The 26,470-nt window shown below is 52.9% G+C and overlaps 9 protein-coding genes across 9 annotated transcripts; 5 read left to right on the top strand and 4 right to left on the bottom strand.

Annotated features, from left to right (window-relative positions):
- Positions 1–416: 416 nt before the first annotated feature.
- J4E92_003927 (uncharacterized protein) lies at positions 417–1,085 on the top strand (the record flags this gene model as incomplete). The annotated part of the gene is made up of 1 exon (XM_051495320.1): positions 417–1,085. The coding sequence occupies one exon, from the start codon at positions 417–419 to the stop codon at positions 1,083–1,085; it is 669 nt and encodes a 222-aa protein (XP_051354339.1).
- A 211-nt stretch (positions 1,086–1,296) lies between these two features.
- J4E92_003926 (uncharacterized protein) lies at positions 1,297–2,127 on the bottom strand (the record flags this gene model as incomplete). Its single annotated transcript, XM_051495319.1, has 1 exon — positions 1,297–2,127. The coding sequence occupies one exon, from the start codon at positions 2,125–2,127 to the stop codon at positions 1,297–1,299; it is 831 nt and encodes a 276-aa protein (XP_051354338.1).
- Positions 2,128–6,118: 3,991 nt separating this feature from the next.
- Positions 6,119–6,787, top strand: J4E92_003925 (uncharacterized protein; the record flags this gene model as incomplete). Its single annotated transcript, XM_051495318.1, has 1 exon — positions 6,119–6,787. One exon carries the CDS (start codon positions 6,119–6,121, stop codon positions 6,785–6,787), a length of 669 nt encoding a protein of 222 aa, XP_051354337.1.
- A 156-nt stretch (positions 6,788–6,943) lies between these two features.
- J4E92_003924 (uncharacterized protein) lies at positions 6,944–8,470 on the bottom strand (the record flags this gene model as incomplete). Its single annotated transcript, XM_051495317.1, has 3 exons — positions 6,944–7,099; positions 7,150–7,841; positions 7,891–8,470. 3 exons carry the CDS (start codon positions 8,468–8,470, stop codon positions 6,944–6,946), a joined length of 1,428 nt encoding a protein of 475 aa, XP_051354336.1.
- Positions 8,471–11,881: 3,411 nt separating this feature from the next.
- Positions 11,882–14,098, top strand: J4E92_003923 (uncharacterized protein; the record flags this gene model as incomplete). The annotated part of the gene is made up of 6 exons (XM_051495316.1): positions 11,882–11,941; positions 12,058–12,248; positions 12,422–12,968; positions 13,053–13,193; positions 13,244–13,847; positions 13,902–14,098. 6 exons carry the CDS (start codon positions 11,882–11,884, stop codon positions 14,096–14,098), a joined length of 1,740 nt encoding a protein of 579 aa, XP_051354335.1.
- A 637-nt stretch (positions 14,099–14,735) lies between these two features.
- Positions 14,736–15,044, top strand: J4E92_003922 (uncharacterized protein; the record flags this gene model as incomplete). The annotated part of the gene is made up of 2 exons (XM_051495315.1): positions 14,736–14,810; positions 14,868–15,044. The coding sequence occupies 2 exons, from the start codon at positions 14,736–14,738 to the stop codon at positions 15,042–15,044; spliced, it is 252 nt and encodes an 83-aa protein (XP_051354334.1).
- A 1,237-nt stretch (positions 15,045–16,281) lies between these two features.
- On the top strand, positions 16,282–18,169 carry J4E92_003921 (uncharacterized protein; the record flags this gene model as incomplete). The annotated part of the gene is made up of 5 exons (XM_051495314.1): positions 16,282–16,371; positions 16,522–16,805; positions 16,859–17,064; positions 17,122–17,938; positions 18,010–18,169. 5 exons carry the CDS (start codon positions 16,282–16,284, stop codon positions 18,167–18,169), a joined length of 1,557 nt encoding a protein of 518 aa, XP_051354333.1.
- A 198-nt stretch (positions 18,170–18,367) lies between these two features.
- J4E92_003920 (uncharacterized protein) lies at positions 18,368–20,293 on the bottom strand (the record flags this gene model as incomplete). Its single annotated transcript, XM_051495313.1, has 6 exons — positions 18,368–18,419; positions 18,478–18,658; positions 18,716–19,093; positions 19,146–19,679; positions 19,746–19,968; positions 20,048–20,293. The coding sequence occupies 6 exons, from the start codon at positions 20,291–20,293 to the stop codon at positions 18,368–18,370; spliced, it is 1,614 nt and encodes a 537-aa protein (XP_051354332.1).
- Positions 20,294–21,316: 1,023 nt separating this feature from the next.
- J4E92_003919 (uncharacterized protein) lies at positions 21,317–22,651 on the bottom strand (the record flags this gene model as incomplete). Its single annotated transcript, XM_051495312.1, has 1 exon — positions 21,317–22,651. The coding sequence occupies one exon, from the start codon at positions 22,649–22,651 to the stop codon at positions 21,317–21,319; it is 1,335 nt and encodes a 444-aa protein (XP_051354331.1).
- Positions 22,652–26,470: the final 3,819 nt, after the last annotated feature.

The raw sequence follows: 26,470 nt of genomic DNA, 5'->3' as shown, positions 1-26,470 counted from the left end.
GTAGTTAAGGGCACGGAGGGATGGGAAATCGGCAGCTTTGAACTCACCTTCACGTCGCGTTTGCGATGAAGTGAGCCCGTTCGTACTTTATAGGGGAATGAACGGTGAGGTGAGGTGACGGCGTGGACCTCTAAACACAGAAGTTAATCATGGTGAACTCGGCTTTATATGTGCGCTCTGAGAGGCAGTGCTAGGTCTTGCTGCTTGAGTCTATTATTTTCTTTTGCATTTTGACAGCATGAATCCTGTGGTTCATCTCATTACCAAGATTTTGGCAGTGTGATTTTCATGCTATCGTGAGCGTAGTCGTGTCGTCAGCCAATCTACTTGTCGCACTAGCCCGCTGCCAGCTTAGCACCATAGCCCACCTGCTCTTTTCACCCCACGCATCCAATTCCCGTCCCACAAACACGATAATGCTTGAGATAGCTTGCTTCAATGCTACTTCGGCCATCGCAGCAGCTCAAGCCGGAGCTGATCGAATCGAGCTGTGTGCCGACTACGCAGCTGGCGGGGTAACGCCTTCCCTCACCACGCTGCAGGATGTACGGAAGGAAGTCACGATCCCGATCAATGTTATGATCCGGCCACGGGGAGGCAACTTCAACTACTCCGACGAAGAGTTTGAGCTCATGAAAAAAGAGCTGGAGATGCTTAAGCCTGTTGCTAGCGGCTTCGTGTTTGGCATCTTGGACGCCAATCAACTTGTAGACGAGGCTCGTACCCGCGAGCTGGTCGAGATTTCTGCTCCGCTTCCTTGCACGTTTCATCGTGCAATCGACGAAACAGGCGATTTAGAGAGAGCCGTGGAGACCGTTGCAAAATGCGGTTTCAAGAGCATCTTGACAAGTGGCGGAGAGAAGACCGCGCAGGAAGGGACTGGTGTTCTCCGTTACTTGCAAGAGGTGTGCCGTCCAAAAGTCTCATTGATTGCTGGCGGTGGGGTCAGAAGTACCAACGTTGAACATCTCAAGAGGAGGACCAAAATAGAATGGTTTCACTCCGCGGCCATCACAATGCCTGGAGAAGATGCTGACGCCGAGGAAGTGAGAAAGATAAAGGATGTGTTGTCGAAATTCAATTGAGAGAAAGAAAAGACAAACATATCAAGGGTACGATATTATTCATTAAGCGTGGCGCATCAATACTGGACTTCCACAGGATGTATACGACATGCATGTGCTAGGACTCCAGCGGGTATCATCCATTCGGGATTGCCTCGAATACAACTCCTGAGGCCATTCTATCCAAACAGTTCACTGACTGCGACGTGTATGACTCCCGAAAGCAAACTGCTCACAAAAGCGCGTATAGCAAAGCACCGACCACCGACATTCCAAAGGATCTTGTTGTGTCGACAGACACTTGTCCGGCGGCTCCAGTAGATTGCGGCGAGGCATCGGAAGCTTCAGGAGTTTGTGTCACAACGTTGGTCTTAGCGGCGATCGTTGTGGCTTGCGTAACAGTGGTAGCGGGTACGGTGGTTTTGACCTCTACTCCACTGACAGTCGCCGTCTCGACAGTCTCCGCGACAGTTGTCGGCGCCGAGTATGTGACGGCCGGGACAGTGGTTGTGTAGACGATGACCTTTCCGAGTTCTGTGACTGGGACTGCTCCACCAACACCAGTACCGGTGTACTGTGCAGGGACCGAGAGGGTCGAAGTGTTTGGCTTCTCAGCCTCGTTGTTCGCGTAGATGTTGGCGCTCTGGCCGTCCTTTGTGTAATCTCCGCTGACGAGGTTGACATCGGTGCCGCCGGAGCTGTAGGTTCCGGCAGCGACGTTTCCGTAAGATCCGTCTGGGAACTGGAAGTTGGTGGTGAACTTGTCGTAGCACATGGGAATGTTGATGTTCTTCACGTTGACGCAGTCTAGGCTCTGACGGCAACCGAAACCGTCCGCACGTCCGTGTACAGATCGCTTGTCGAAAGAGATGCCCTGGATCGACGAGAGAATATCGGTATAGAGGGAGCTCAACTCTGTGCCGACTGTTGGTGGAGTTGCGCCTGTCGCTCCTTGCGGCTGGCATGCCTCGTAAGGGTCGTCGTTCGTGGCTTTCGCCATGGAATCGAATGGCGACGCAGTTGCGACGGCCGCAAGAGCGAGGGAGAAGAGCTTCAGAGACATTTTGTTGAGATGTGGTGTGTCGTGGGAGTAGTAGATCTTCTGGTACCGAGCGATGGTTATAGGTATTACACGATTGTTACACGGTGTAGTACTGAATGACCGGCGACTTTCAACAAGAGTAACGAATGGCAAACGCAGTCGCGCGAATGTAAAAGCGAGTGACGGAAGGATACGACTGAGTATCTGCCAAGGGTCAGAGGGGCACCCCGAGTCTATATACTGACTGTGCCCATATCGCTGGTGCTAACAGGGTTTAATCAGGCTCGATCTTACAGCCGAACTAGCCAACAGGCACCATGCGCTTTACAACTGACGGCGCGCCACAATGCGATAGGACGTTTACCAACTGCCTGGGATCTGTTATCCGTTGGGCGATCATGTGTTCATCCCCCAAGACCTTGCCCAGGGGCGGCCCTCGTATTGGATTCCCACAGGATTGGCTGCCATACACACACAGCCCAAGTCTTTGGCCCCGCCAATGAGAACACCATCGCATTTGGCAGTTCCAGGAAAGTCAGCCGCGATGCCAGAACTTTGCTCATGCGCTGCACATGCGATCGATTGAAAAGCCATGCGCCAATAACGCACCGCTAGCCATTAAACGAGCTCATGGTCGCCTGATTCGCCGGGAGATAAATCGGCAGCCTCCAACCGAAGCGCGCTGCGAACGGACTTTTTCCTCATCCCTCAAGCCACGAAACGGCCTTTCATTCGAGATCACGAGAATTTGCAGTGCCGACATCTTTCCGTCTTACTCCAGGTTTGGCCAAGCCCACAACGCCTATCCGTCAACAAATAAAGAAAATAGCGGGTTCCAGCGTCATAAGCGGCAGCCCCGAGTCCCGTCCAGGGCAAGCATGCAGTGTTTGGCCCTGGTTGGTCCCTGACAGCACACCCACAAAACTTGCGGCCACGCGCACGCTGCCGTCCCAAATTTCTCTGCAGCGCTAACACACGACGGTTTTTGTGCGACGGTGATCATTCCCCTGAGCGGCGATAGCGCTCATGTCAAGACTTTGCGGACAGCTCGGCGTTCGCTCGAGCCTTACCTTATTTTGGCCCGCCCAGGTACAGCGTACACCACCAAGACTCTGTATCCTCATGCTAAGATAGGTTGCCGGTCAACAAAGAGACGATAAGAATAGCTTTGTCGTCGCATTCTTCTAGTCCACGGCTTTAGCTTTGCGCTGACCCAATGAGAACATCAGACGGAAGAAATTATTACCGAACAATTCGCGCATTAAGAGCCCTGGAGTGCAATGCTCGCGGTTATTCGGCACTCGATTAGGTTGCTTACCGAGATTTACTTTCGTGTTCTCCTCGCTTCCTCGCGCGATTCTTTATCGCTGTACTGAGCTGCTTCACACTAGGGGAGACGGACTGGCAATTATCATCGACTCATTCCCGAGCCGTCGTTCGTTCTCAATCAGACAACACGTCGCGTGCGTTGTTCCGCTACGGTACAGACTACAGTTTACCCCACCACCATGCCAAGGTGTAAGCAGGGCTAGCTAATAATAGAGTTTTTCGGGGATCGACGCAGGAACAAAGCAGCTTACATCTGCACGCGAGACGCACACGTTAAGGGGACGTTGCCACAACGATGCCTCCAGTTTGATCTGAGCGATGTTGGCTGCTGGCCTGCGATATCATCCTGGCTGTACTGATCCCCAAATCGATCTTTCCGATGCGCGTATGCGGGACCATTCGCACCGGCAACCGAAGGAATTTTCCAATGAATTTCTATACGAGGTAGGACCGATAGCGTGGAATCGGTCATGCGAGGCGACCGGAGCGGAGGTGCGACCTGCATATGTGCCGTAAGAGTACGTGCAGTAGCCGACCTGAACCACATCGTGAACTGATGACGAAGTCCAGACTTGTCTGTCATCAACATCAGTGTTTTGTGGTTGTTGTGGCTGTCGTCTGAAGTTACTTTTCTTTTTCGACCTCGCGTATTGGTTAGTCGCGGCCGCGCCGAAGCGATGTTGTGCTGCTCGTTGGCGTCGGAAGTACCTACGGCATGCGGAACTTGATATCGCAACCAGACTTCACTTCTCAGCATTCGTACATGGGCAACTACTGCCTATCTGGGTAAAAGTTGCGCGACACAGGCTGCCTGCAAGATTGTTGACATTGTGTATAAGCTAGGTTGACTTTCGCAAGGCGTTGCGAGAAGGTGGAAGCTTCTTGCAGTATGCTTGAGGAAGACAAGAACGAAACAAAGAACCAAATGAGTGTTCTGAGTACAGAGAAAGAGCCATCTCGAAATACCGTTCTCCGCGTTCCATCAACAGTATATCGACACCACAACTCCAAATCAGACGTTGCCGACTTCGTCCCTCAGCCTTCCATTCACTTTGGAACATACAAACACCTCTTCCCATCAGCCGCACCTTTGCAACAATCCACCCTGATACTTCGCCCGGCCAAATCAGCCAATTGATCGGGCACGTTCAAACGCGCATTGACACACTTCCCCGAATAGTTGTCTGTCAAAGCTGGGTCTCCCCCGCAATTGGGTTGGAAATAGACTCTCGTCTCGCAGATCACGTTGTCAGCTGCTGGTGGCTGAAAGCTCCCTGCCAAGGCGACGCTTTCCGCACTGAGGAACCCGCTGAAGAACCAGTTGGAGTCGACCGCGTCGTAGCATTGTCCGTATTTAACGTCCTGTTCTTTGAACACCGTAGGCGCATCAGGATCAGGCGGAAATGTTTTCAGACAGTCATCCATCACGAAGACGGTGATTTTGTGGGTTGCGTTGGTTTGGCGGACGTCGAGGGTAGGGGCAGCTGTGAGTGGGCTTGCGAGGCCGATCAACAGCATGGCCTGCTTGGTACGTCAGGGGTTAATATGTGTGTTGTGTGACCACTTGTAACCGGAGGTGTAGGGTTTGCACCCAACGTACTGTGATAGAGAGTCTCATGTTGATATCTGGAGGAAAGAGGTAAGAAGCGAAACGGTAGCTGTATGGTTGACGTCCAGTGCTGGTTTTCTCTAGGCAAAGAAGATCTAGCTGTCCTTTATACAACCTTCTTCCGCACAGAATCACGTGTGTTCTGCCAGATTGCTGCTTGGACGTAAGAAGATAATATCTCAGTGCGACCAAAGGCTTGCATAGCTTCGCAATATCTGCCCAGAAAGAGAAAATGTGTCTTGCTGCTTTGTAAAACAAGTTGCACCGGGTCGATCTTAAAAGTGACATGTGTCGTAAGCCGCCTCCGCACATTCGAATCGATCAAAGACTTTCAAGCACTATGTTTTGTACGACAGGAACACAATGGGTCGTGGCTGAGCTACTCATGGTATGTGCTACCCCAGATTTATGTCAGACAAAGAAGCGCGAATCCCGATGCTTCGCATGTGCGGCTAGAACCGGGGAACTTCGGGGTTAGGCGTAACCAGTTTGTTCTTTGATAGTCAGCGGCTTGACGCCCTGAAAACACAAGTATTATCACTAGTTGCGTTTCCAATAACTGCTTGGTACGATGTAGTTCGACATTCACGTCATGAAGGTCACGGTACTATGCTGATTTTGGAGAGGAGCACTGTGGGCGGTAGGCTTCCACCTCACACTGATTACTCTGCAGCATTTGTAAACAGTGTACAACATGTTAGACATCTTTCGACGGTGTTTTCCGCATATGAGTGCGGAGTTACCATGTAATTGCGGTGTTCCGCTGCAAGTGCGGAGTTCCTACGATCACCAAGTCAATAAAGTACTGGATAAGTTGCCCAATAACCAGATCGTATCCTTTAACAGGATCTGCTCTGAACTTCACGAGCGTCTTTGCAGCGCGTTGACCCGACAGTCATTCGTATCGCTAACTATCATCCGATTCCAAAGTACGCCCGAAGTTAGTGTCGCCCCATCGTGCCAGGCATCAACGCATCGATTAACTGACTTCGCCCGCAGTATCGTCGAACCGGAACAAGCACACGCATTTCCCGCCACCTTTCTGAGCAGCTGCTCATCAGACAATCCGCCGACATGTCTGAAACACCCGAACGTATCGTCGAACACGCCTACGACCATATTGCACAATGGTATCTAGAATGGGTCGAAAGCGATAGGTCACCACGCGAAAGGTACACAAGGAAACTACTTGACAGTTTGCCACCTTCCCCAAGCGTTCTAGAACTCGGCTGTGGCCCAGGCGTACCAGTACTGAGCATGCTGGTTGACCACGGAGCTCAAGTGACAGCCAATGATATCTCTGCGAAGCAAATCGAGATGGCTAAAGCTCGTTGCCCGCGTGCAAAGTTCATCGCTGGTAATATGACCACACTCGTGTTCGAATCCGAGAGCTTCCACGGTGTACTCAGCTTCTACACGCTCTTCCACCTCCCTCGCTCCCAACTAAAGCACGTGCTCGTCAAGATCTATAGCTGGCTGAAGCCTGGTGGTCTCTTCGCTTTCAACCTTGCGGGTATTGATGAAGAAGAGATACATGGCGAGATGATGGGGTACGGAATGTTTTGGAGTAGTTATGGAGTGCATGAGAACTGCGAAATGCTGGAACAAATAGGTTTCGAGCTGTTGGAGGTGGAGAAAGTAAAGGCAGGCGATGGCAATTTGAACGAGGATGAACCAGACTACGATTCTGAGTTTGTTTGGGTGATGGCGCGGAAGCCAGAGGTCGATAAGAGGAAGATTTAGCAGAAGGCTCAAATTAAGCTCAACTTTGTATACCTCAATAAGTGGCGCTTAGTTTCATATGCACTAATACGTATTTGGTGCGCCAGCGCCCCAAAGTATGCTTGTTCCAGGCATCGATGATCTCATTGCTAGTACAACATCTCGTGTTCACAGGCCTCACGCACTCTTCCTTGGCTTGCGCTGCCAACCTGTCTTAAACTTGCCCATGCCCATTCTAGGGAACACATGCGCCTCAGTGTTGAACACTACGTCAGTGAGAGGAAGAACGTCGTCCGGCGAGAAGAGCAAGTATAGATACTTGAGCGTTTCGGCCTAGCAGAACATGTCAGTACGAAGACTAAATACATCAACGTGTCACGTACCAGCCAAAAGCTCTCCATGTTGTCTCGTCGCGGAGGCGGGATGGCATTCACATTGTTGAGAGAAGTGAAGCCCTCTCCCAACGGAACCGTGGAGTAGTCCAAGAAGGCTTGGAAGATTTCCCAACCCCACTCTCGGTAAATGGGATCTTTCGTAATGCGCCACATCATAAACAGACTTTCGACAGTCTCCGGCCGCTGGAGATTATGCGCATCAAGGGGTTTGATGTTGAAGTCTTTCTTCCAAACCTCTTCAGAGTTTGAACTGCTCGCCAAGGGCTCGCGCGGCATATTCTTCCTGGACTGCAACGACTCGTCGCTCGCGCGGAACCAGACGATTTCCGGTGCTATACCAGTGTCGGTCACTTTGTACATGCCCCAGCAGGTCTTTGTAAGCGCCCTTGCCAATTCCATTTGTTGCGACTTCTCGGTGTTCCAGCTGGGTAGGCGGCGGGCTTCAGCCTCGGTGAGTCCGTTTGTTGCTCCGAGTGCGATGGTACCGGGAAGGAAGCAAACGAGATGATCCATCTTTGGAGACAGAGAGCCGCCAATCCCGCTGGGTAATTCAGCGACGATGCTGAGCTTTGCATGCTTGGTAGGGATGATGAGATGTTTCTGGATGCCTGTCAAAGCCTCCTCCCACATCTCGAGGTAGATCGGCTCGGAAGTCTGTAGGTACTGCTTGATGAGATACTCTGCGACAATTAGCATGGAATCAACGACTGCATGCATTAGATAGCTTACCATAGTATGAGTCGCCTCGACTTCCAAGACGTATCTCTCGTGTTGTGAATTGACCGGAATGGGGCGTGATAAAGATCGGAACCAGACCATCGTGCACGTTGACCCTGTCGACAACCTCCATAACCTTTTCCGCTTTTCGCCAGTATATTTCGTTGCCAGTGACGTTCGATAGGTACTTCATCTCGATCTGTAGTGTCGTCGCTTCGGCCGTCGATGAAGCTCCACCATCAGCGTGTGATACAAGCCCTCTTCGGCTTGCCAAGTGGATGCTTGCGTATGGTATACCGGACGGCGAATCGTATGCGCCGAGAAGTCTGTCGGCTAGATCCACAGCCTTGGTCAGATAGATGCTGTCTCTTCGCGAAGAGACACCGGGCAGCACTGTCGTGAGATAGTGCGCAGAGAGGAGACCGCCCAACATACGAATTGTGGTCTCAAACGTATTGACATCTTGATCTTGCTCGTAATCTAGACTGCGGTGCAGCCAGATCCTTGCATCAGCTAGTTGCGATGTAAGATTCATGATCATCATCGTGTCGAGACTATCAACGATGATCCAACCCAAGCCTTTCGGACTCATCATTGAACCTTTCTTGGCGATGGGGTAAAATTGATCATAGCCTGCATAATGTATAAGCATCAGATTCCTACGGGGGGAAAGGGCTCACAAACCCCAGGCGTATTTGGAATACGCGTCCCAGCTACTGACAAAAGCATCTTTGACTTGCTGCCGTCGATTATCCCACTCGCTAGGCGGGGTGGGCAGCCACTTCCGAGTAAGAGTCGAAGGGATGGGTTGTGTTGAAAGCCAAAGGCAGACAGAGGCTCCGAGGACAATCGCAGCTGTGAGGTATGGTGTTTTGGAAACCGACCAGGGGGATGAAATTGGCGAGGATGTCGTATGGCCATTAGCCTTTCGAGCATGGCTCGCCTCGCGTTTGCGATTGCGCACAGAAGAACGCGACATACTATAAGAAGTCTAAGTTTGATGAGTAGTGAGGAAGTAGAATCGAGTTTCCACAGGTAGTCATTGTTGACATCCCCCTTCGGTGCGACAGAAGGATTTCAACCACGCCACACTCTCACGTTAGCGCCGGGAATTGAAACCGTGCGTACTGCATATCTCAAATGATGATTGCAGCAGGCTAATCATAAGGCGAATCGATAATCAAAGCGTTCGCGAACCAATACAAGTGACATCCCATTTCCATGCGGCGCAGGCGTATGAACGCGCTTAGGGGACGCGCCTGATCCCCTGCCCTGGTACCATGAAGTGAGACTCCGTCAGTGATACCCATCGTCTCGTAGACGAAACCAGCCTTTTGACCCATACAGCTCAGATAATCCAACCCTGGAGGTTACTGTACGATGGCAGATCTCTCTTTGATGCCAGCTACGCCGGTGACTCACGCTGGTGAAGTAACCTCATGGATTCCGCTCACAAGTACCTTCACGCCATCGTCTGGCTGCGAATCCATCTTCCGGCTCAATGGACCCAGTCTGGTAGCGTTTGATCCAGGCTATGGTCTCGACATCGATGAGGATGTCGACTGCGTACCTTCCGCGGTGACAACGTGGTGGGAACAGGCACGACTGGGTGTCGGCGGTGAGGAGCATACAGCGCTGAGCATTCAGCCCCTAATATGCCCGAATCTGTGGACGACCGTCATGACCTACGTTACGGATACCTCCACAACCCAGATAATGTGCTGTCCCTCGTAAGTTAGCCCTGCACACCCTTTCGGCGTTGAACTTACCAGCTCATAGAGGCTACACCAACCCATTCCACACAAGCGGCCCCGTCAACGGTGATTGCGTCTCCACCGTCCCCAAGGGTATGGTCTTGACGTATGCATCTACACCTTATGGCTCGTCTAATGACTGGACTATTGAGACAACGACGGCAGCCCGAGATTCGAGTGTCGGAGCTATCGCAGTAGTGGGCTTCAACGTCGCTCGTGCACCTCCGACCTCTACACCAAGCCCTTCCGGTGGCTCTATAAGCTTCTCAGGCTCGTCCTTCACATCCGCATCGCCAGCTATGTCGACAACCGGCCCGTCACCAACTGCTTCCGGTTCGAACGGCCCTGCCAGAGACGGCGGAATGTCAACAGGCGAGAAGATCGGCATTGGCTTGGGTGTTACACTCGGGGTGATCGGTACTGCGGCGCTCATCTTTGCCATGTTGTTGCTTCGCCGAAGACATGGAAAGCGAGCAAAGACGCCTGACGCCTCCGTTCCGGTGGCCGAAAGCGAACCCAAACCGATGGAAACATATCAACACCCTCAAGAATACGAATATCACATCTCTGAGCTCCAGGGTCATTATCAACCTCACGAGCTACCCTCTCAAGAGCCTAAGTCTCCAGTTGAGATGGGATATCCCGGTCGATAGTAGGCGTTTTGGGCAAGCGGTCGTAATATCATGCCTTCTGTCAATATACCAGATTCCGGGTCGGGGCGTGGCTGGCCCACGAAGCAGGAGGATGCGGGCCTCGAGAAGTGCGCAAGCGCGCATTATGGTCACCTAACGCGTTCACTCCGGTTCCGCTTTACCGGTGATACCTATTCTTGGCCCAAATCTGTTAGAGTGCCGCAACACTGGTAGTAGCGCATTCTTGCTGATAGTTCGATGGACTCCGGAACGGGACGAAGACCATCAAAACCTTTGCGTCCGGACCTTCCGTTCTCCATCTCTTTTTCTTAGGCTTTCAGCCTCTATGGACCTGTTACATTCTATTATATTTCTTTCCTGAAGCATGCTGTATGATAATGGTGACTGTCGCTGAGCCGAATTTCGTGTGGGTGGTTGGACTTTGACAGAGCAACGAGGCCACGTTATTGACCAGGTTTTATTGGCTTGGCGTACGTCGAATGAACAACCTTCTTGCACGTTCTGTATGCGCTCTCGCAGACTACCGTCCTACCAACGCCTGCCAGCCAAGATGACTTCTGCTTCGCTGTGCGTGTTTGCGACAGGTGTTCAAGATAATCGCTTGACACCCCCTCTAATACGCAAGATCTGGAGGCGTACTTCGACCTGGCTATGCATTCTCGTCCTTCATCGCTCATCGGTCTCTTTGCATCATCCCGTCATCGAAATTCATCTCTCATCGCGGTCTGAGGCAGAGGACACGTCGCGCCAATGGCGCAATCGCTGACAGTCGGCTTAAACGGCGAATTCGGACGAGCCGGCGATTCCCATAGTGCGTATATGATCCCAAAGAAGCGCAAAACGCGACATACGTAAGCGGTTGCGTCAGTGCCTGAGGTACCTGCAGAGAAGACACCAGGCAGCAACGTTTGGAAACGCCTCAAGTTGTGTTTGTCACGTCTTGTCGCGTTCCTGGTGATATCAGAAAGGGGACGACAGCATGCTGCGCCACTGTTTTGGGCGCAGCGCTAAGCCCAATCTGGTGGTGCTTGCGAGAAAAATCAACCACAACAACGGCTGCTTCCTGCGGTGGACATCTCGGTGCGGCAGACCAATCGACTCGGACTGCCATGCCATCCCTCGTCCGGTTTCAGAATGAAGTTTGCAGCCCTGTCATCGCCCTCTTCCGCTTCTGATAGGTCCAGTCATACACGCTGCTTACACGCTGTGTGGTCCGATCGCGAATTCTTTCCCTAGCGAGTCTTCGCACTGCCGGCCGAACGCCTTGTCCAACCTACGTCGACGTCAATTTCCTGAGCTTATCGTCGCGTACCTCGGTGCATGGGAGTCGGCCTTGCGCTCATCTACAGAGCTTGTCAGATATAGGCGAGCTGAAGCTTGTCGCTTGGATCGTTTGGTAATATAGGCTTGATCGTAGTCGTAGGCTTCAGAGGCGGAGTTGCCTGAAATCCGATTAGGAACATCGTTGTTTACCTACGGCATCTTTAAAGTCAGAACCGAAGGCCCGAATCTGGAAGGCAAGTGTTGTCTTTGGTGCCTGAGTCTTGTCCCTGTCGCCTTCTTCTATTCTTCCATTCCTTAGAATACCGTATCACGATGGTCTACACCGGAAAGCCGAGCCGGGGGTGTGGGATGTGTAAAAGCCGCCGAATAAAGGTATGTATTACCTCGCGACAATTACTCTATTCTCTTGACTAGCGATATCGCCTCCGAGCGTATTCGGATGCGCTTGCCTGAGGCCGCGTTTTGGCTCGCCGACTGACTGTGCATAGTGCGACGAGAAACGACCAACATGTGGCAACTGCAAAAAGTCCGCCCGAGTATGTCCCGGCTATCCTGATGATTTCGACCTTGTCTTTCGAGATGAGAACAAAGCTATGGCCAAGAAGGCGAGGAAGTCTTCCGGAACGACCGCGTCGAGCAATAGCAACGGTGCGTCAAGCTCCAGCACTTCGCCGCATCTGTATGTACTACACCATTCTGCCCATGTCGATCCGCTTTGTGCACAGGGGATACCGATAAGCTTTGCCGAGCAAATGGGTACCCTCGTAGGCGGTATGCGTTCTGAAAGTGTTCACATGTGATTGTCGCAAGCCGAAGACCCACATTGCAATTTGTACGCGCTAACACAAATAGGTCACCTTCTTCGACGTTCGATGTACCACCGGGGGAGAATGCAGTACCGGGGGAGAAAGCCTTTCAAATAATCACCTCACGATCAAGAATACCCTCAGACTTAAGCCCATCACAGCAAATACTTGCTCTGTCCAACTATACAACACCACCACTGTCTCTAGACCAGTCTTTCGACTTCGAAGCGTTCGTGTGGAATCTGGAAAACGCAGTACCGCCAACCATAACACTCGCGCCAGAATGCGAAGCCGTACCGTTCTTCTTCAAGAACTTCATCACCTTGCCACAACAGGCCGAAAGCACACGAGGATACCTAGAATATTTGGTGCCACTCTACAATCGTGCCCGCCCATCTTCGGTCCTCCATTTGGCTACTACTGCTGTTGCGATGGCAACATGCGGTCAGTATCCTGGCCGACAACAGCTCCTCCGTGAAGCGGTGACCACCTACGGCAAGGCTATCAAGAAATTGAACGAAGATCTGAAAGATCCTGCGATGGCGAAGAGCGATGAGACGGTACTGGCTGTTCTCGTGTTTTCATTATATGAAGTAAGTGGACGAGATATCTCTTGCGGGCCTCCAATAGCCTGATTGTCTACCCCCAGATGCACATGTTGAGCTAACGAACATCAGACCATAATGAGTACAGACGACACTATCACGGCATGGGGAAACCATGTCGACGGTGCTGTGGCATTAACGAAACTAAGAGGAATCGAACAGTTCAACGATCCAATGTCACATGCAATGTTCCGCGCCGTGCGAACGATGATGGTAAGTACCAATAACAAATCGTTTGCATGCCATAATCTAACGAAGGACAGATCACAAGCTGCGTTCAACGCTCAAAACCCATCGACTCTTTTCCCGGTACCGGAGGCTGGGTCGGCAACGGCGACATCTCCGAAGAGAATGCTGCCAATCGGCTGACACTCATCTGTATTGATCTCCCAAACCTCCGCGCTCGTGCGAACATCCTCACTACCACACCCTATGATCCCGCCTACGAATCAGAAGCGAAGCAAATCCTCGACCTTGCGCAAATGGTCGACGGAAACCTCGAAGAGTGGTATCGCACCCTGCCTCCAGAGTGGAAACATCGGATCATCGGCGTCTCCAGCGATTCAATCGCACCCGAGGAGATCGCGCTGGCTGAAAGATGGCCAGGCGAGCAACACGTATATCATGACGTGTCATTGGCGAGTATAATGAACGACTACCGCGTTTGTCGGATATTCTGTCGAAGAGTCATCATGGCATGTGTGACATGGCTCAGCATCGTTGGCAACTATGCAGATGGCGATGAGACGTGGAGTAGGAGCGTGTTTGTCATCCAGATGATGGTGGACGAGATCAGTGCATGTGTGCCATTTCACATGAACTACGAGTTGCAACCTGTGGCGAAGGAAATGGGTCAAGAGCAAAATGGTATGTCGAAGTCCTGCTAACATGATGTGAAGCATGGCGCTAACTCTTTTGCAGCTGCGGAGGCATTCGGCGGATACTCGCTGGTATGGCCACTATACGTCGCAGCAAACGCCGAGACCGTACCACAAGAGCAACGCGACTGGCTGTTGGGTCGACTGTCCATCATTGGCACAAAGTTTGGGCTGAGTAGTGCTCAGGTGCTGGTATTAGCGAGAAGACATGTTCTGACATGTGGCCCCATGTTCCCTTGACGCAGGCCAGGGTGGGGCAAGGGATCTGTAAGAATATGTGGAGGAAAGAAAACATTCCAATTCGTGGTGAACAGCATCGCACCTGTATTATACCTAGGTTTTTAGATAACAGTAAATGGGACTTCGCGGAGGGTCTAATATAAGCCGAATGTCTGTTCCATGGATCGTCATCCGTATCTAGTAAGTGTTCATGTGACCCACGCGTTCGACGCGGATGATCAGTGGGGACATGCAACATGTCAATCGTCAGGCGTCCTAAGCGAAACCCTCGTGATAACAAAACATCACCAGCACCCATCATGCCAGAATCAAAAAAGTTCTTCCTGGCCGCTCACATGTCCGGACTTTTGATCGAGGCATCATCCGTGGCGATCAGCGGCCCGTTTCCGTGCCAAGGCTGACCCTTCAATTCGTGTTCGGGGTTTCATCTGCTCAGCCACAGCCACGGCATCTATAGCGACTGTGGGCCCCTAGCCCTTCAACAATTTGCAGGAGCTTGAAAGTTTCCTTCCCTGAAGTCTATCTGTATTTCTCCCTCATCAGCCTCATTCACAGACGCACTCGCCTCGCGCAAGGTTACCCCGCCACACGACCCTCAGCGCAACACCAGCCTCGCTACGTCATCATCACCACAACCATGGGCGCATTGAACCTCATCCCGCTCTTCGTTCTCTTCGCGGTGGTCGGAGGCGTAGGATGGGTCGGCTATCAGGTAATTCATCTCTCCGACAATGCGCGCGCACGGCATGCTAAGCTATGCGCCTCACAGATCTTCCTCTACTCCAACGAGCTCGCCGAGCGCGGCGTCAAGAAGATGGAGAAGAAGAACGTCGTCTTCACCAAAGATGGCGCTAAGGTTGGAGTCAAGGAAGTCAATGCAGAAGACTATGCGGACAAGACGCAACGTGCCTTCGTCAAGACATGGAATACTGCGCATGAAGGGTAGGTCGTCATGAAGGATTATAGGGCATCATTGCTGACTACATGATAGGGGATCCCCAGCTGCGCGAAGACCTACGAGGTAGTTACAAGGCGATACGCGATCCGTGTGCGAACGGACATTTCTTTTCTACGATACCTTTTCCTTTGGGCATGCGCGGTCGATATCGCCTTGTCCGCATCGGCCGTCGCGAGGATGATGGAAAGATGATACTGACAGGTGTTTGGAGGTCTACATCTCGATACAGCAACGATGATTGACGCTTGCGGCGACACACTCGGTGCATCCGTATGCAGTACTTCTAGGCAGGATAATGAAGAGACGATGCTTATCGAGGCCCTATCAACATGGCACGCTTCTTTCGTACTGCTAAACGCTCGTGCGATAGGTTCTCGCTGCCAAGTAGCACCAAGTACCGAATGCTATCGCTTCCAAGTTTCCTCACTGAGTAGTACCTGCCGACGTCACCTCGAAGGACTTGTGCGGACTGGAGTATGATCCGATTACGCGTCCACTCATGGCGATAAGCATATAAGAGCGATCGAACATGCGCTTCGAGCAGTGCTCCGACATGCCGAATCTTGATTGCTGCTCGTACCCAGCTCAACAGCAGCTTCGATTGGCAGCGGATCTATCCTATTCGACTATGTACCCCCATAAGACCGCTGTTGGGAGCGGGGTACATTCGAAGCCTGCATTCTTGGCCGTGGACGTTTCATCTAGACCCCCGGATTGATGTAAATCGCTCATCGGTCAGCATCACATGTCACAACATGCACATCGAACCCCCAATACAATCGTCTTGCATCGGGGTTACTAACACTGTGGGCATCCCACGCACCGCGACGGGAACGATACAAGAACGACGTTCGGGGTATAAGGCGTATGGGCCGAAGAGGTGGGGCAGGCGGGGTGTAAATTACAGTCTGGCCGATTCTTACGAGCTGTTAGAGGGGTGCATCGAGTTTAAAGGTGATGATCAGATATCGATTCACGCTAGCCTGCTTATGCCAGCACCAGCCTGAGGATCAACGACTCTCGCGCACGGACGTTCGATGAACAAAACCATGTCGTGAACTTTGTTGATAACTAGCCCAAGGGTATTAGGCGGTCGTTCTACGGTCTTTATGATTAACCCGGCAGATGATGCGTTGCTCCATGAGATCTTCAAGTCAAACCCCGCCCATCAGATACATAACGCGGGGAGTATCTTGATTCAAGACAGTATCGCCCAAGTCCAACCATGACGATTTTGACGAGTATCTCAACGACTGGATACACGCTGTTTAGCTTGCAAGGGATTATCAATGCGTTCGAAGTGGTTTTAGCGTCAGTGAGTACACACCTCACGTTCCTGAGGTTGCCGTCACCCTTGCCCTGGCATCTGACGTCCGTCTCACGATCGTGACATGAGGAGACTACCCAACCCCCTGACTACCACATTGATGCGATTCACCTATAAAGCTTCACTGACTCCGAATAGGCCATTATCTACGGTACCTGCACAGTAGTATACAACATCTTTTTCCATCCTCTCAGGCACATCCCTGGTCCCCTCTTCGCACGCGCCACCGGTCTATGTTTCGCGCTACACATACGCGATGGTAGTGTGGTCAAATGGATCAAAGAATGCCACGAAAAATACGGTGATGCAGTGCGTCTAGAACCGAATGAAGTCAGTTTCATCTCGGGAGAGACTGCGTGGCAGGATATCTACGGCCACAAAACGGATAGAAGCAGAAACTTTGTCAAGGACCTGAAGTGGTTGTAGGTTAATTCCATTTGAAGCTATGAGCGAGAAGATGCTGATGACAAGATAGCCCCCGGCCTGTCAATGGCGTCTTGTCACTTCTCATCGCAGACGAAGAGGGGCATCCGCGGATGCGACGTAGCTTATCGCACGCTTTCAGCGACAAGGCTCTACGAGGACAGGAAAGTCTCATACAGTCTTATGTCGATCTTCTGGTACAACGTCTGGGCGAACACGCTGCCGAAGACACCGATATCGATATCAGGACTTGGTACAGTGCGTATTACACGCAGCGCCTTCTCCTTCAGAACTCAGACTAACCATATACGATAGACTTCACGACCTTTGACATCATATCCGACCTCACATTCGGCGAACCCCTCTACTGCCTCCGCGACTCCAAAGAACACCTCTGGATCTCCATCACCCTCCGCAGCCTGCAAGCCATCGCCCTCCACGTCTCGCGAGGCAAGCACTTCACATTCCGCTATCTCGATTTCGTGCGAAGCCTCTTCACCGACAACACGGGCCCCATGCGCGCCCGCTACGAATTCGCGAAACGCGCCCACGACATGGTCAGCAAGCGCCTGGAGAAGATCCAAAGCGGCGAAGACACCCGTCCCGATTTCTTCACGCACATAATCAAGAACCAAGAGAAAGAAAGTACCCGACTCACCCGCGCGGAAATGGATAGTAATGCTGTTTCGTTCCTTATCGCAGGCAGCGAAACGAGCGCCACGGCTCTGGCGGGTGCGACGTACCTCCTCCTCCGCAATCCACAGCCGTACAGGAAACTCGTTACGGAAATCCGGTCGCGCTTCTCCTCTGCGGATCAGATCACCGTTGACGAAGTGAATAAGCTGGATTACCTCATCGCCGTCTTCCAGGAAGCGCTCAGGTACTACCCGCCTGCTGCTACAGGCCTTGCTCGTGTGGTGCCGGCGGGTGGTGATCGGGTATCGGGCTACTATGTCCCTGGCGGGGCGTCGGTATATGTTTCCATGCACGCCATGGGTCATTCTGAGCGTAACTGGCGTGATCCGGATGCTTTTGTGCCGGAGAGGTGGTTGGGGGATGAGCGGTACACGGATGATAAGAGGGCGAGCCATCAGCCGTTTAGCTTTGGGCCGAGGAATTGTATTGGGAAGACGTATGTTGCACCCTCTCTCTCCTTCCTACTTCTTGTCTCTAAGGACGTCGGGCTGACATCACCGTCTCTAGTCTTGCACATGCGGAAACGCGCCTCATTCTCACCAAGGTGCTTTTCGCTTATGATCTGGAGCTTGTGGATAAAGAGAGGGATTGGATGGACCAGAAGGTTTTTGCGCTCTGGGATAAGGGGCCTATGATGGTTAAGGTGAAGCCTGCACAGCAGCCGTGAGGTGTGGTGTTGTAGCATGATGAGTTGGCACTGTCCATTTTTTTAATGGGTTAGCTGACTTGCCACAACAGAGGCATGTGTTGATCTTCACGAATGGGGATGCGATTTCGGTTTCATCAGCGGTATAATGGAGTTAGATACTTCTATCATCTATAACGGTTCCGCTTCACATTCATCTCGTGCGTTCAAGCACACTTCCTACAACGTGTAAATGAACTCTGGGTTTTCTCTGTCCGTAAGATCGAGCCATCTGCACTCAATATTAGCGCATGTACACATTGATAATGTATCTGAGCGATCAGACTTACTCTTGGTTCTCAAGCTTAACATATCCAGGGTCAGCACGAATCAGCGCCTTCTTCTTGTTTTGCCTGACGCAGTAGAAGTGGATGAATGCTATGATACCCAAGCAAACGCCATAACAGACGATAATCGTGATCTCGGCGGAAACGTAACGAGGCGCATCTTGCTGGCGGAAAGTCTGGGGGCCTACATGTAGGAATTGCGTCAGTCAAATCCGTCAGAAACACAGACGTGAGCACTTACCAATAATATTCCCAGCACAATACCCAATCAAGTACATAGCAGCCACAGTCGTCTTCTTCGTGTATCCCGCTACATTACTCGAGATGAGACTGAGCAAGGCGACGAACGGGGTGGGGCTGGCTTGGGTGAGATAGTAACCAGCGAGACGACCGGAGTTGTTGTCCAGAGGCAGTGCGACGATGAGGATCATGCCGATCATAGCAGTGGTAAGACCGATCATGGATATGAGGAGGCGGTAGCCGTATTTATCGCCTGCCCAGCCGCAGGCGATGAGGAAGACGACTTCGACTGCGCCGCCTGGGGTGCCGTAGAGGAGGGATTCTTCGGGTGTGTAGCCGAAGCCGACGATGAGTTGGGAGAAGAAGTTTGAGATGCCGCCTTGGTGGGGTGTTAGCAGTTGGTTCGGTGAGGTTTGTGAATGATGGCTTACCGTTGGGGATATCAGCGATCAACGCGTAGAAGAAGAACGCCCAGCTCAACGGATCGACCAACGCCTCCTTCAACTGATACCACTTGAAGTGTTTGTTACCCACACCCTGCGCATTAATCCTAATACGCTCAATCGCCAAAACCCGATCTTCCTTACTCAACCACCGACAGTTCAACTGGTTATCCGGCACGATCCATAAGAACGCAATCCCAAGACACGTAGTAAGCAGTCCAGTAACCAAGAAAACAATCTTCCAAGGCTCCATGATAGTACCATACTTGCGACATCCCACAGCAATGCCGTAAGCAACGCAGCCGCCGAAGATCTGCGCAAAGCCGTTGAAACTGAACCAGATGGCTGTGCGTGAGCCTTGTTCTTTCTTGGTGTACCATTGCGAGGTGAAGAGGGCGAAACCGGGGGTTACGGCTGCTTCGAAGACGCCGAGGAAGAAGCGGATGGCGATTGCTCCAGCGTAGTTTTCTACGGCTGCGAAACAGGACAGGACGAGGCCCCACATTATGATGTTGAACGCCGCTTTGATATGTTAGCCCCTTGGCAACATGCTGAATAGTTAAAGCATTAGAGTGGAAGGAGACGTACAGTATTTTCCCAGTGGCAAGACTTGCAGTAGACGCGTGGTAGGATACTCCCAAGCGATATATCCAAAGTAGAACATGCTACCCAGCCACGAGTACTGGTCTCCGACTAGACCGATACCAGATTCTAGTATGTTGTCCGAAGGAGGGAGTTTCAGACCCATGATACTTGCGTAACTCAATGTGGTCTTGTCGAGGTAGTTGAGCCCGTAAACTATGCACATGATCTGTAAACATCATTAGCTCGTTACCAGTCATGCCAACGAACGCATCGATAATTTTCAGAACAGGGAAAATTGAACGTACGGGCATCATATGCATATCAATCTTCCTCAGCAGCGCTTTACTCTTCTCTTCCGTCAACTCCACAACCTGGCCCTCCATGCCCTCGAACGCCTTCATCGCCGCATCGGCATCGTGTGAGTGCTTCAAGAGTTTCTCGTCGAGGACATTCTTGAGACCTTTGCCGTTGTTTTCGACAATCGGTTCTTTCTCGACATCCACGGGCGCAGGATGCGGAGATGTGGGTGGGTGGTCGGTCGCTGACGCCATGACGTGGTATCTCGAGGGCGCTCGATCGCTTCGAATAGTCGACTCAACGAAAGAACAAAGATGCGCAGTACTCAACTGCGCAAGTCGTAGTCACAACCGTTCATATAAACCCACCCAAGAGCCGACGCGACGTCAACGTCGACGCACAAACCTCCGTAAACGATAACCGACCTCCCCAACGCGCCATTGACGTCCGCCCATTCATAGTTGATAAGCCACCCCTGCATCTCCCTACACGCGATACGCTCACGCCCGCAAGTTGCCGTACCACTGCGGGGTATCTCTTGTGTTGATCCGCGGAACTACTCGAGATAGGGTCTGACACTACGTGATAGACAAGCGTACCTTCCGCAACAGGAAGCTGCGATGGGTGGCTAGTTCCGTTAAAATGGGGGTGATTGGGTAATTGCCGGGAGAGAAGCAGTGGACGCTCAGCGGAGGCGTCAGACAAGGTATCGCAAGAGTCGCAAGAAGTCGGCTTGGTCATGATAGCGGGGCTTGGCTTGTCTGCTGGACGGTGTGCGAGTTGATAGAGAGACAGGTGCGTGATGGTGATGATGTCAGTGCTGAAAGCTTATCGCTAGTCGCGATTAGACACGTTAAGCATAAAGCAACGTTAAAACTCTAAGGTGAACGTCAGGACAGTCACGGAGCGATCATATTCGAAAAGACTTGCATGCGATGGCGGTATGAAATTTTGTATTGCAGCAGCGACAAACATCATAGCTAGCGTGTCACGCATAACACTTCGTTGTATCAACAAAGTTGTGAAAAAGTACACCATGTAACTCCAGGCCCGATTATCGGCCGATGCTATGAACCGCGCATCTCCCCAGCCCCCAGGCTTATCATGATTTGGCCATGTAGCCGTGATACCCGAACGCCGCCCATATGCCGTTCGTAAATGCTGAAGACGACCACCCGTACTCAGAAAGAAAAGTGGGGAGTACAGATGTAAATGTGGAAGAACAAGAAGAAGCCGCTTTGCAGCAGAAGAAGGATAAGACACTAGCCGTGATGTTGCTATGATCGCACGAACACGCTGTTGAGTTTGTTCAACGCGCTGCTATCGGCAGCGGTGCTGTTCTTAGCAAGTCTCTCCGGTGCCAAGTCTCGGGGGAACCTCGTTGCAGTGTTAGGACTACGGCTACCAGAACGGCTGTTGTTCTGGTTGTCCTTATCTTGGGTTTCACCGTTGAGCAGCGACCCCAGTGTAGGAAGCGGTCTCGATGCTGCGGCTGCGGCGGTGCTATTTGACTCGGGTGCCCGGGACTCGGACTTGTCGGAAGGCTCTGGTGTCGGTGGCTTGTTCGCACCTGCTGAGGCGGCCGCGCCGTTGATGGCAGGCAGTTGCGGACCTTGCTCGGGGGCTGATACTTTCGGACGCGCAAGTTCAGTGGCACGCTGAAGGTGCTGCTGTTGGGCTTGCTCGGCTGTCGATGGAGTGCGGAGAGGCGGTGTCGCCATATATTGTTGAGCAGCGTGTGCGGCGTGCGCTGCATAAGCGGGGTGTTGCATCAGCATGGGATGGTGGCCTTGAGGAGCGTGAGGGTGGGCCATTGGTGGGCGGTCGAAGACGTGTTGTGGGTGGTATGGAGGCTGCGCGTAGACGACGCCGGGATAGAAGTAAGGCTGGTGCGAGTAGTACATGGGAGGTGTGCCGTTGGGTGGTGTGGGAGGATACATTGGTATCGCGTACATTGGTGCGACAGGGCCACCACGGGTATACGGCGAGGAAGGTGCCATGCTGTGTCCGGGTGCGCTGTATGGCGAGCCAGGCATGGGCCCGCGAGTGACGGCAGGTACAGTCTGGGTCTCGTTCACTGCCGACTCCGGGTACATGTTCTTTGGCGGGCGGATGTGCCGCAGTTGCGCATCGTTGGTCGGCTGTGGGAGGTTGTTGGAATTCGATCGCGAGTAGTAGCTGATGAGGTGGAGGTGCTGTCCGCTCTGGGTGGTGATGCTGAAGGACTGCTTCATGAGACCATCCGGCTTGTACCGGTAGCCGTCTGGTCCCTCGCCGTCCGATTCGCCTGAGCCTGTGCCGTCTGGCGACTTTCCGCTCGCCCTCTTCGCTACTGGGGCTGTGGGAACTGCGCTGCCTCCCCGCTTGCCCTCCATCTCTCGGTAGGTGAGGAAGCTGCCCGACACGCGACTGGCACTCCATGATTTTCCGTCGGTCCACCGCCTCATGCCGGCCTCGCGCTCGTCCCATACAAATACTGAGCCTGACTTGATCTGCTGGCGCTCCTTCTCGGATAGGCGGCGCTGTACCCGCGGTAGTATGCCGATGCGGCAGGCCTCAAACAGGATGATGGCATCGTTTGGCGTGCGAACGTGTCCGTGGTAGGTCTCCATTGCGAAGACGTGTGTGGGGGAGATGTGTCGAAGATAGTGTGGAGGTGTCAAGACCTCATAGACGCTGTGTGGCTCGCGTTAGTCCAAGCCATGGAACAAGCGCTTCGGGTTCAAGGCAATGCGACAGTTGCAGTAATCTTGGTATGCAGGGTTTCCGGCAAACTCGGAAATCGCGGTGCGCATAAATGTTGGAACAGGGCGAACCAAGAAACGGCATGCTAGAGAGGGGGCAGGCAAAGCGGCACGGAGACACGAAACATAAAGACAGACTTACAATAGGGTGTGTGACTGTGACGGGGCGTGTCTGCAAAGCCGTCGCAACGTCTATATGGGGCAGTGCGATGAGGTCAAATGTGTCGAGGTCCGGTGACGTGAAACGGGCCGGCAATGAAACGGAGTCAGCGTCTGATAGGTGTGCGCGGCAGTGGTCCACTTGGTATAGGCGGCGGTAGGTGACGAAAGCTGGAAGTTGGGGAAGATGGGTCAGAGGGCGAAATCTTTGGAAAGCCATCAGCAGTCATCCGCCCTCATGTACTTGCAGGCAGGCGGGCTTGGGACCCAGCAACGCTCCTTTGGCGTCTCTGGCCCTTTCTGGGCGCTGGGGTCGTCGTCTTGATCGCCCGCCGAGACGTGGAGTGGCGTCTGATGGCGAAATAAGGCGCACGACAAGCTTTATTTGGACCCCAGCTAGCTGCTCACTGGCCCTCCGTTCCAGCGGAGCCCCAGCAGCGTCTACCCACACACAGCCCCCAATATCTGCCATGCCGCCCTGTGCCACCAGCCAGCGTCCCCAGACGGCGTGAGAAACTGTTTGCAGCGACGTGCCCTCACCGCGGCTCGCACACGCCGGAGCCACGGCATGCCCAGCACCACGCAGCGCCTGGCGGCGTTGGCTCGCCCAGCCAAGCTTTGCGAGCCGGATAACTCTAAACGAATCTTTATTTTCGACAAGCCTTCGATCCCTTGGCAGCCCCACTCGGACCCCGGCGCTGACACCTCCCAAGACTTCGCGGTGTGGTCCATCAGTCCGTCAATCCGTCTTGTCCTGCTTGGCCCCCGCTAGCAGCAACACACCAAGCACAGCCAAGGCGTTCCAAAAGTCCGTGTCGTCCCAAAACCAACCCACGCTCGCGTCGCCCTCAGATTGTGGCAGGCCATGGCATGCTTGGCCTCGGTCCCCTAAGAAATCTCCACCTGTCGTGCTCTCGGCGCCCTTGGAAGCGGACAAACAACTGACCTGCGCGACAAAGGAGCCTGCCTAGTCCTAGTCCCGAAGGATGCCCTACACGCTCCGGCTAAGTGCAGAGTTTCTGTGCCGTCTGCTCACGCAAGTTAACGGCCGCCCGCAAACTTGTGGCATACGTGGAAACTGTGCCCGCCAACCAAGCCGACTCTACACTCCGCTCTGGATCAGACATCCGCTCCGATCCACACCAACGTAATCCGGCGCTTGCAACTTCTCAGCTCATTCGCTTAAAGGCTCGGCCAGCACTTTGATTAAGCTTGGTGCCTGCGGTTTAAGCTTACCACCGTGCCACGAGGATCCGACTTACCCACACTGGCGGTATCACAGGGCCGTCGCTTCTCCGCTTCCAGAACAGAAGAGCTGAGCATCGGAGCCATGAGACTTCCCGCCCCTTGACTGTCATCGTGGCAGTGTTGCGCCATGACGAGACCCGACTTTGCGTAAGACCCTGCTGCCTACCAAGTGGGCAGCGCAGCACCTTGTTCACCAGACCGTCTTTCTTCGTCAAGACTCGTCCAAGACCGTAGATTGCGGACGAGCACTTGTGCAAGATGCCATGGAACATGGCGTCTCAGCTGCCCGAGAGAGGTAAACCTCCGGGTGGAACCATTGGATCAGTCGCACTCAAGCCTGCCAAGTAGCAAACAGGATTGTTATTTCGATGGATGGCCAAGGCCGCCCTTCTCCACGTTCATAGAACGCCCGCTGCTTGTCTTATCAGCTCACACCGTCGAAGCCGCGTCATCCGACTTGTCAAGCCTGCCCAGCGTTGGCTTCTCCACATACCGGATATTTACATCATGGGTTCGCGATTGCAGGCAGCTACGTCGTTTCAATCACCAGCACGAGTCGCAGGGAAAGCCGTCATATGTCTCTACGGGCCGACATCTTCTCTTCGAGATTACTGTGAGCATGAATAAACGGCGATCTGCGTGCGCTCAGTAATCTGTCTTTCGCTTACAGCTGCAAGGTTGCAGATAAGGTTGGCGCAGACTTAAGCATAATTTCCTTGCCGCTGCTATCCCCGGTGTTGGGTTGGTCCTCGCCAAAGACACCCCTCACAGCGATGAGTCGCAGCGCCCCATCGGCCGTTTGCTCGTATTCTCAATCCTTTCAGATCAGCTTCCACACGCAACGTGTCCACTAGCTGTCTTCACATGCTGCTGCACCTGCCGAATGCGAAGCACTGGAGCGACCGCAAGCCCACGTGCTCTGAGCCGCAAGTCCAGAACTGCGCCATCGGAGCGTCGTACCGTATAGTGGCAGCCCCTAGCCCACGATTTGAGGGGTCATCCGGAACCGGTGGAAAATTAAGGTAGGCCAAGCAATTGTTGGTCCGATAGCGCCCGATGATTCCCCCAGGTCCCCAAACCTTTCCTCGACGACCGGCGCTCTGACGGCGTGTGTTTATCCGTGCAGGGCCGGCATGCCTTACAGCGCCTCACCACCGCGCGTCGAGCCGCTCTTGATGGAGGGAATTCGTTGCGAGTCCGAGAACCCGGTTTCGCGGTGCCATTATGCAAGTTGCTCAATCTATTGTTGCCTGCTCATTTGCTCCGTCTGTGCCACAGCGCCATACCAAGCACTCAACCGCGCCAAGGAGCCTATAGTGTATCGATATTTGCCCGCGACATGGAACCGCGGGCCTGCTCTTCTGGAAGCCATCTCCATCTATTTCCGCATTCAGATGACGCATGAGCAATATGACCGTCACTTCGAGTTTGTTGGACGTGATACAGAGCCTGTGGCAGCAGCCGCTTCGCTCGTGCAGTCCACAACTCCGCACTATGAGCAACGTACTCCGCCTCACGTACCTAAGCGATGTGTTGGAATAGCGGACTTGCTTACGACAAGCCTTGATGTGTGAGATCCATACGTCGCCCGCCATCCTGGTACCAACGCATCATCTCACCTCAGACGCTACACTCCACGACCACCTCTCATCCCAGATCACTGCCCTGATTACTGATGCCCAGGCATACCGAATCTCAAACATACTTTCCAGGTGCTTGCTGCATACACACACACCGGTTCGTGCCTCTCCATTGAGTTCCCCGCTCGAACATGCGTTCTGAAACAGAACGTGTTTGGCCGGACAAAGAGTTGTGGAAGAGATCATCCGTGGACCTCGTTTGATAGTCCCGAGTTATCCGCGACGGCATGAAGGATCGCAGCCTAAGGATGCGTGGCGTTGCATCCTACGGCTTGGCTTGGGGCTTGGTAAGTGCTGGGTAACGCATCGGATTTGGACGAATGCGAGTCCCACTTCAAAACTGTCACGTGAAGCTCAAAAGTCTTGCGGCTACACACCATTTGCGACTCATTGATGATTGGCTTACTGATGGCACTGCCCTCGCAGCTATCATGTATGACTCTACATCGTTCACTGTAGATAATTCATTCCTAGAGCAGCACCTTCAGGACAGTTTTGGGCCTCCCAAACCCAAACCTCCGTCGACATAGGCACAACAACATACTACAATACAAGACTCGTCTCCATGCTACCTCCACCTTATGCATAACAAGAACCGAACAGGCCTAGAGCCTACATCAACGTTAGATTACCTACTTCG

The sequence above is a fragment of the Alternaria infectoria genome (assembly GCF_024043175.1).
Source record: "Alternaria infectoria strain BMP 0036 chromosome Unknown scaffold_5, whole genome shotgun sequence".
Lineage (NCBI taxonomy): Eukaryota > Fungi > Ascomycota > Dothideomycetes > Pleosporales > Pleosporaceae > Alternaria > Alternaria infectoria.
The sequence above is the reverse complement of the archived record's forward strand: the minus strand, read 5'-3'. Positions and strand labels throughout refer to the sequence as shown.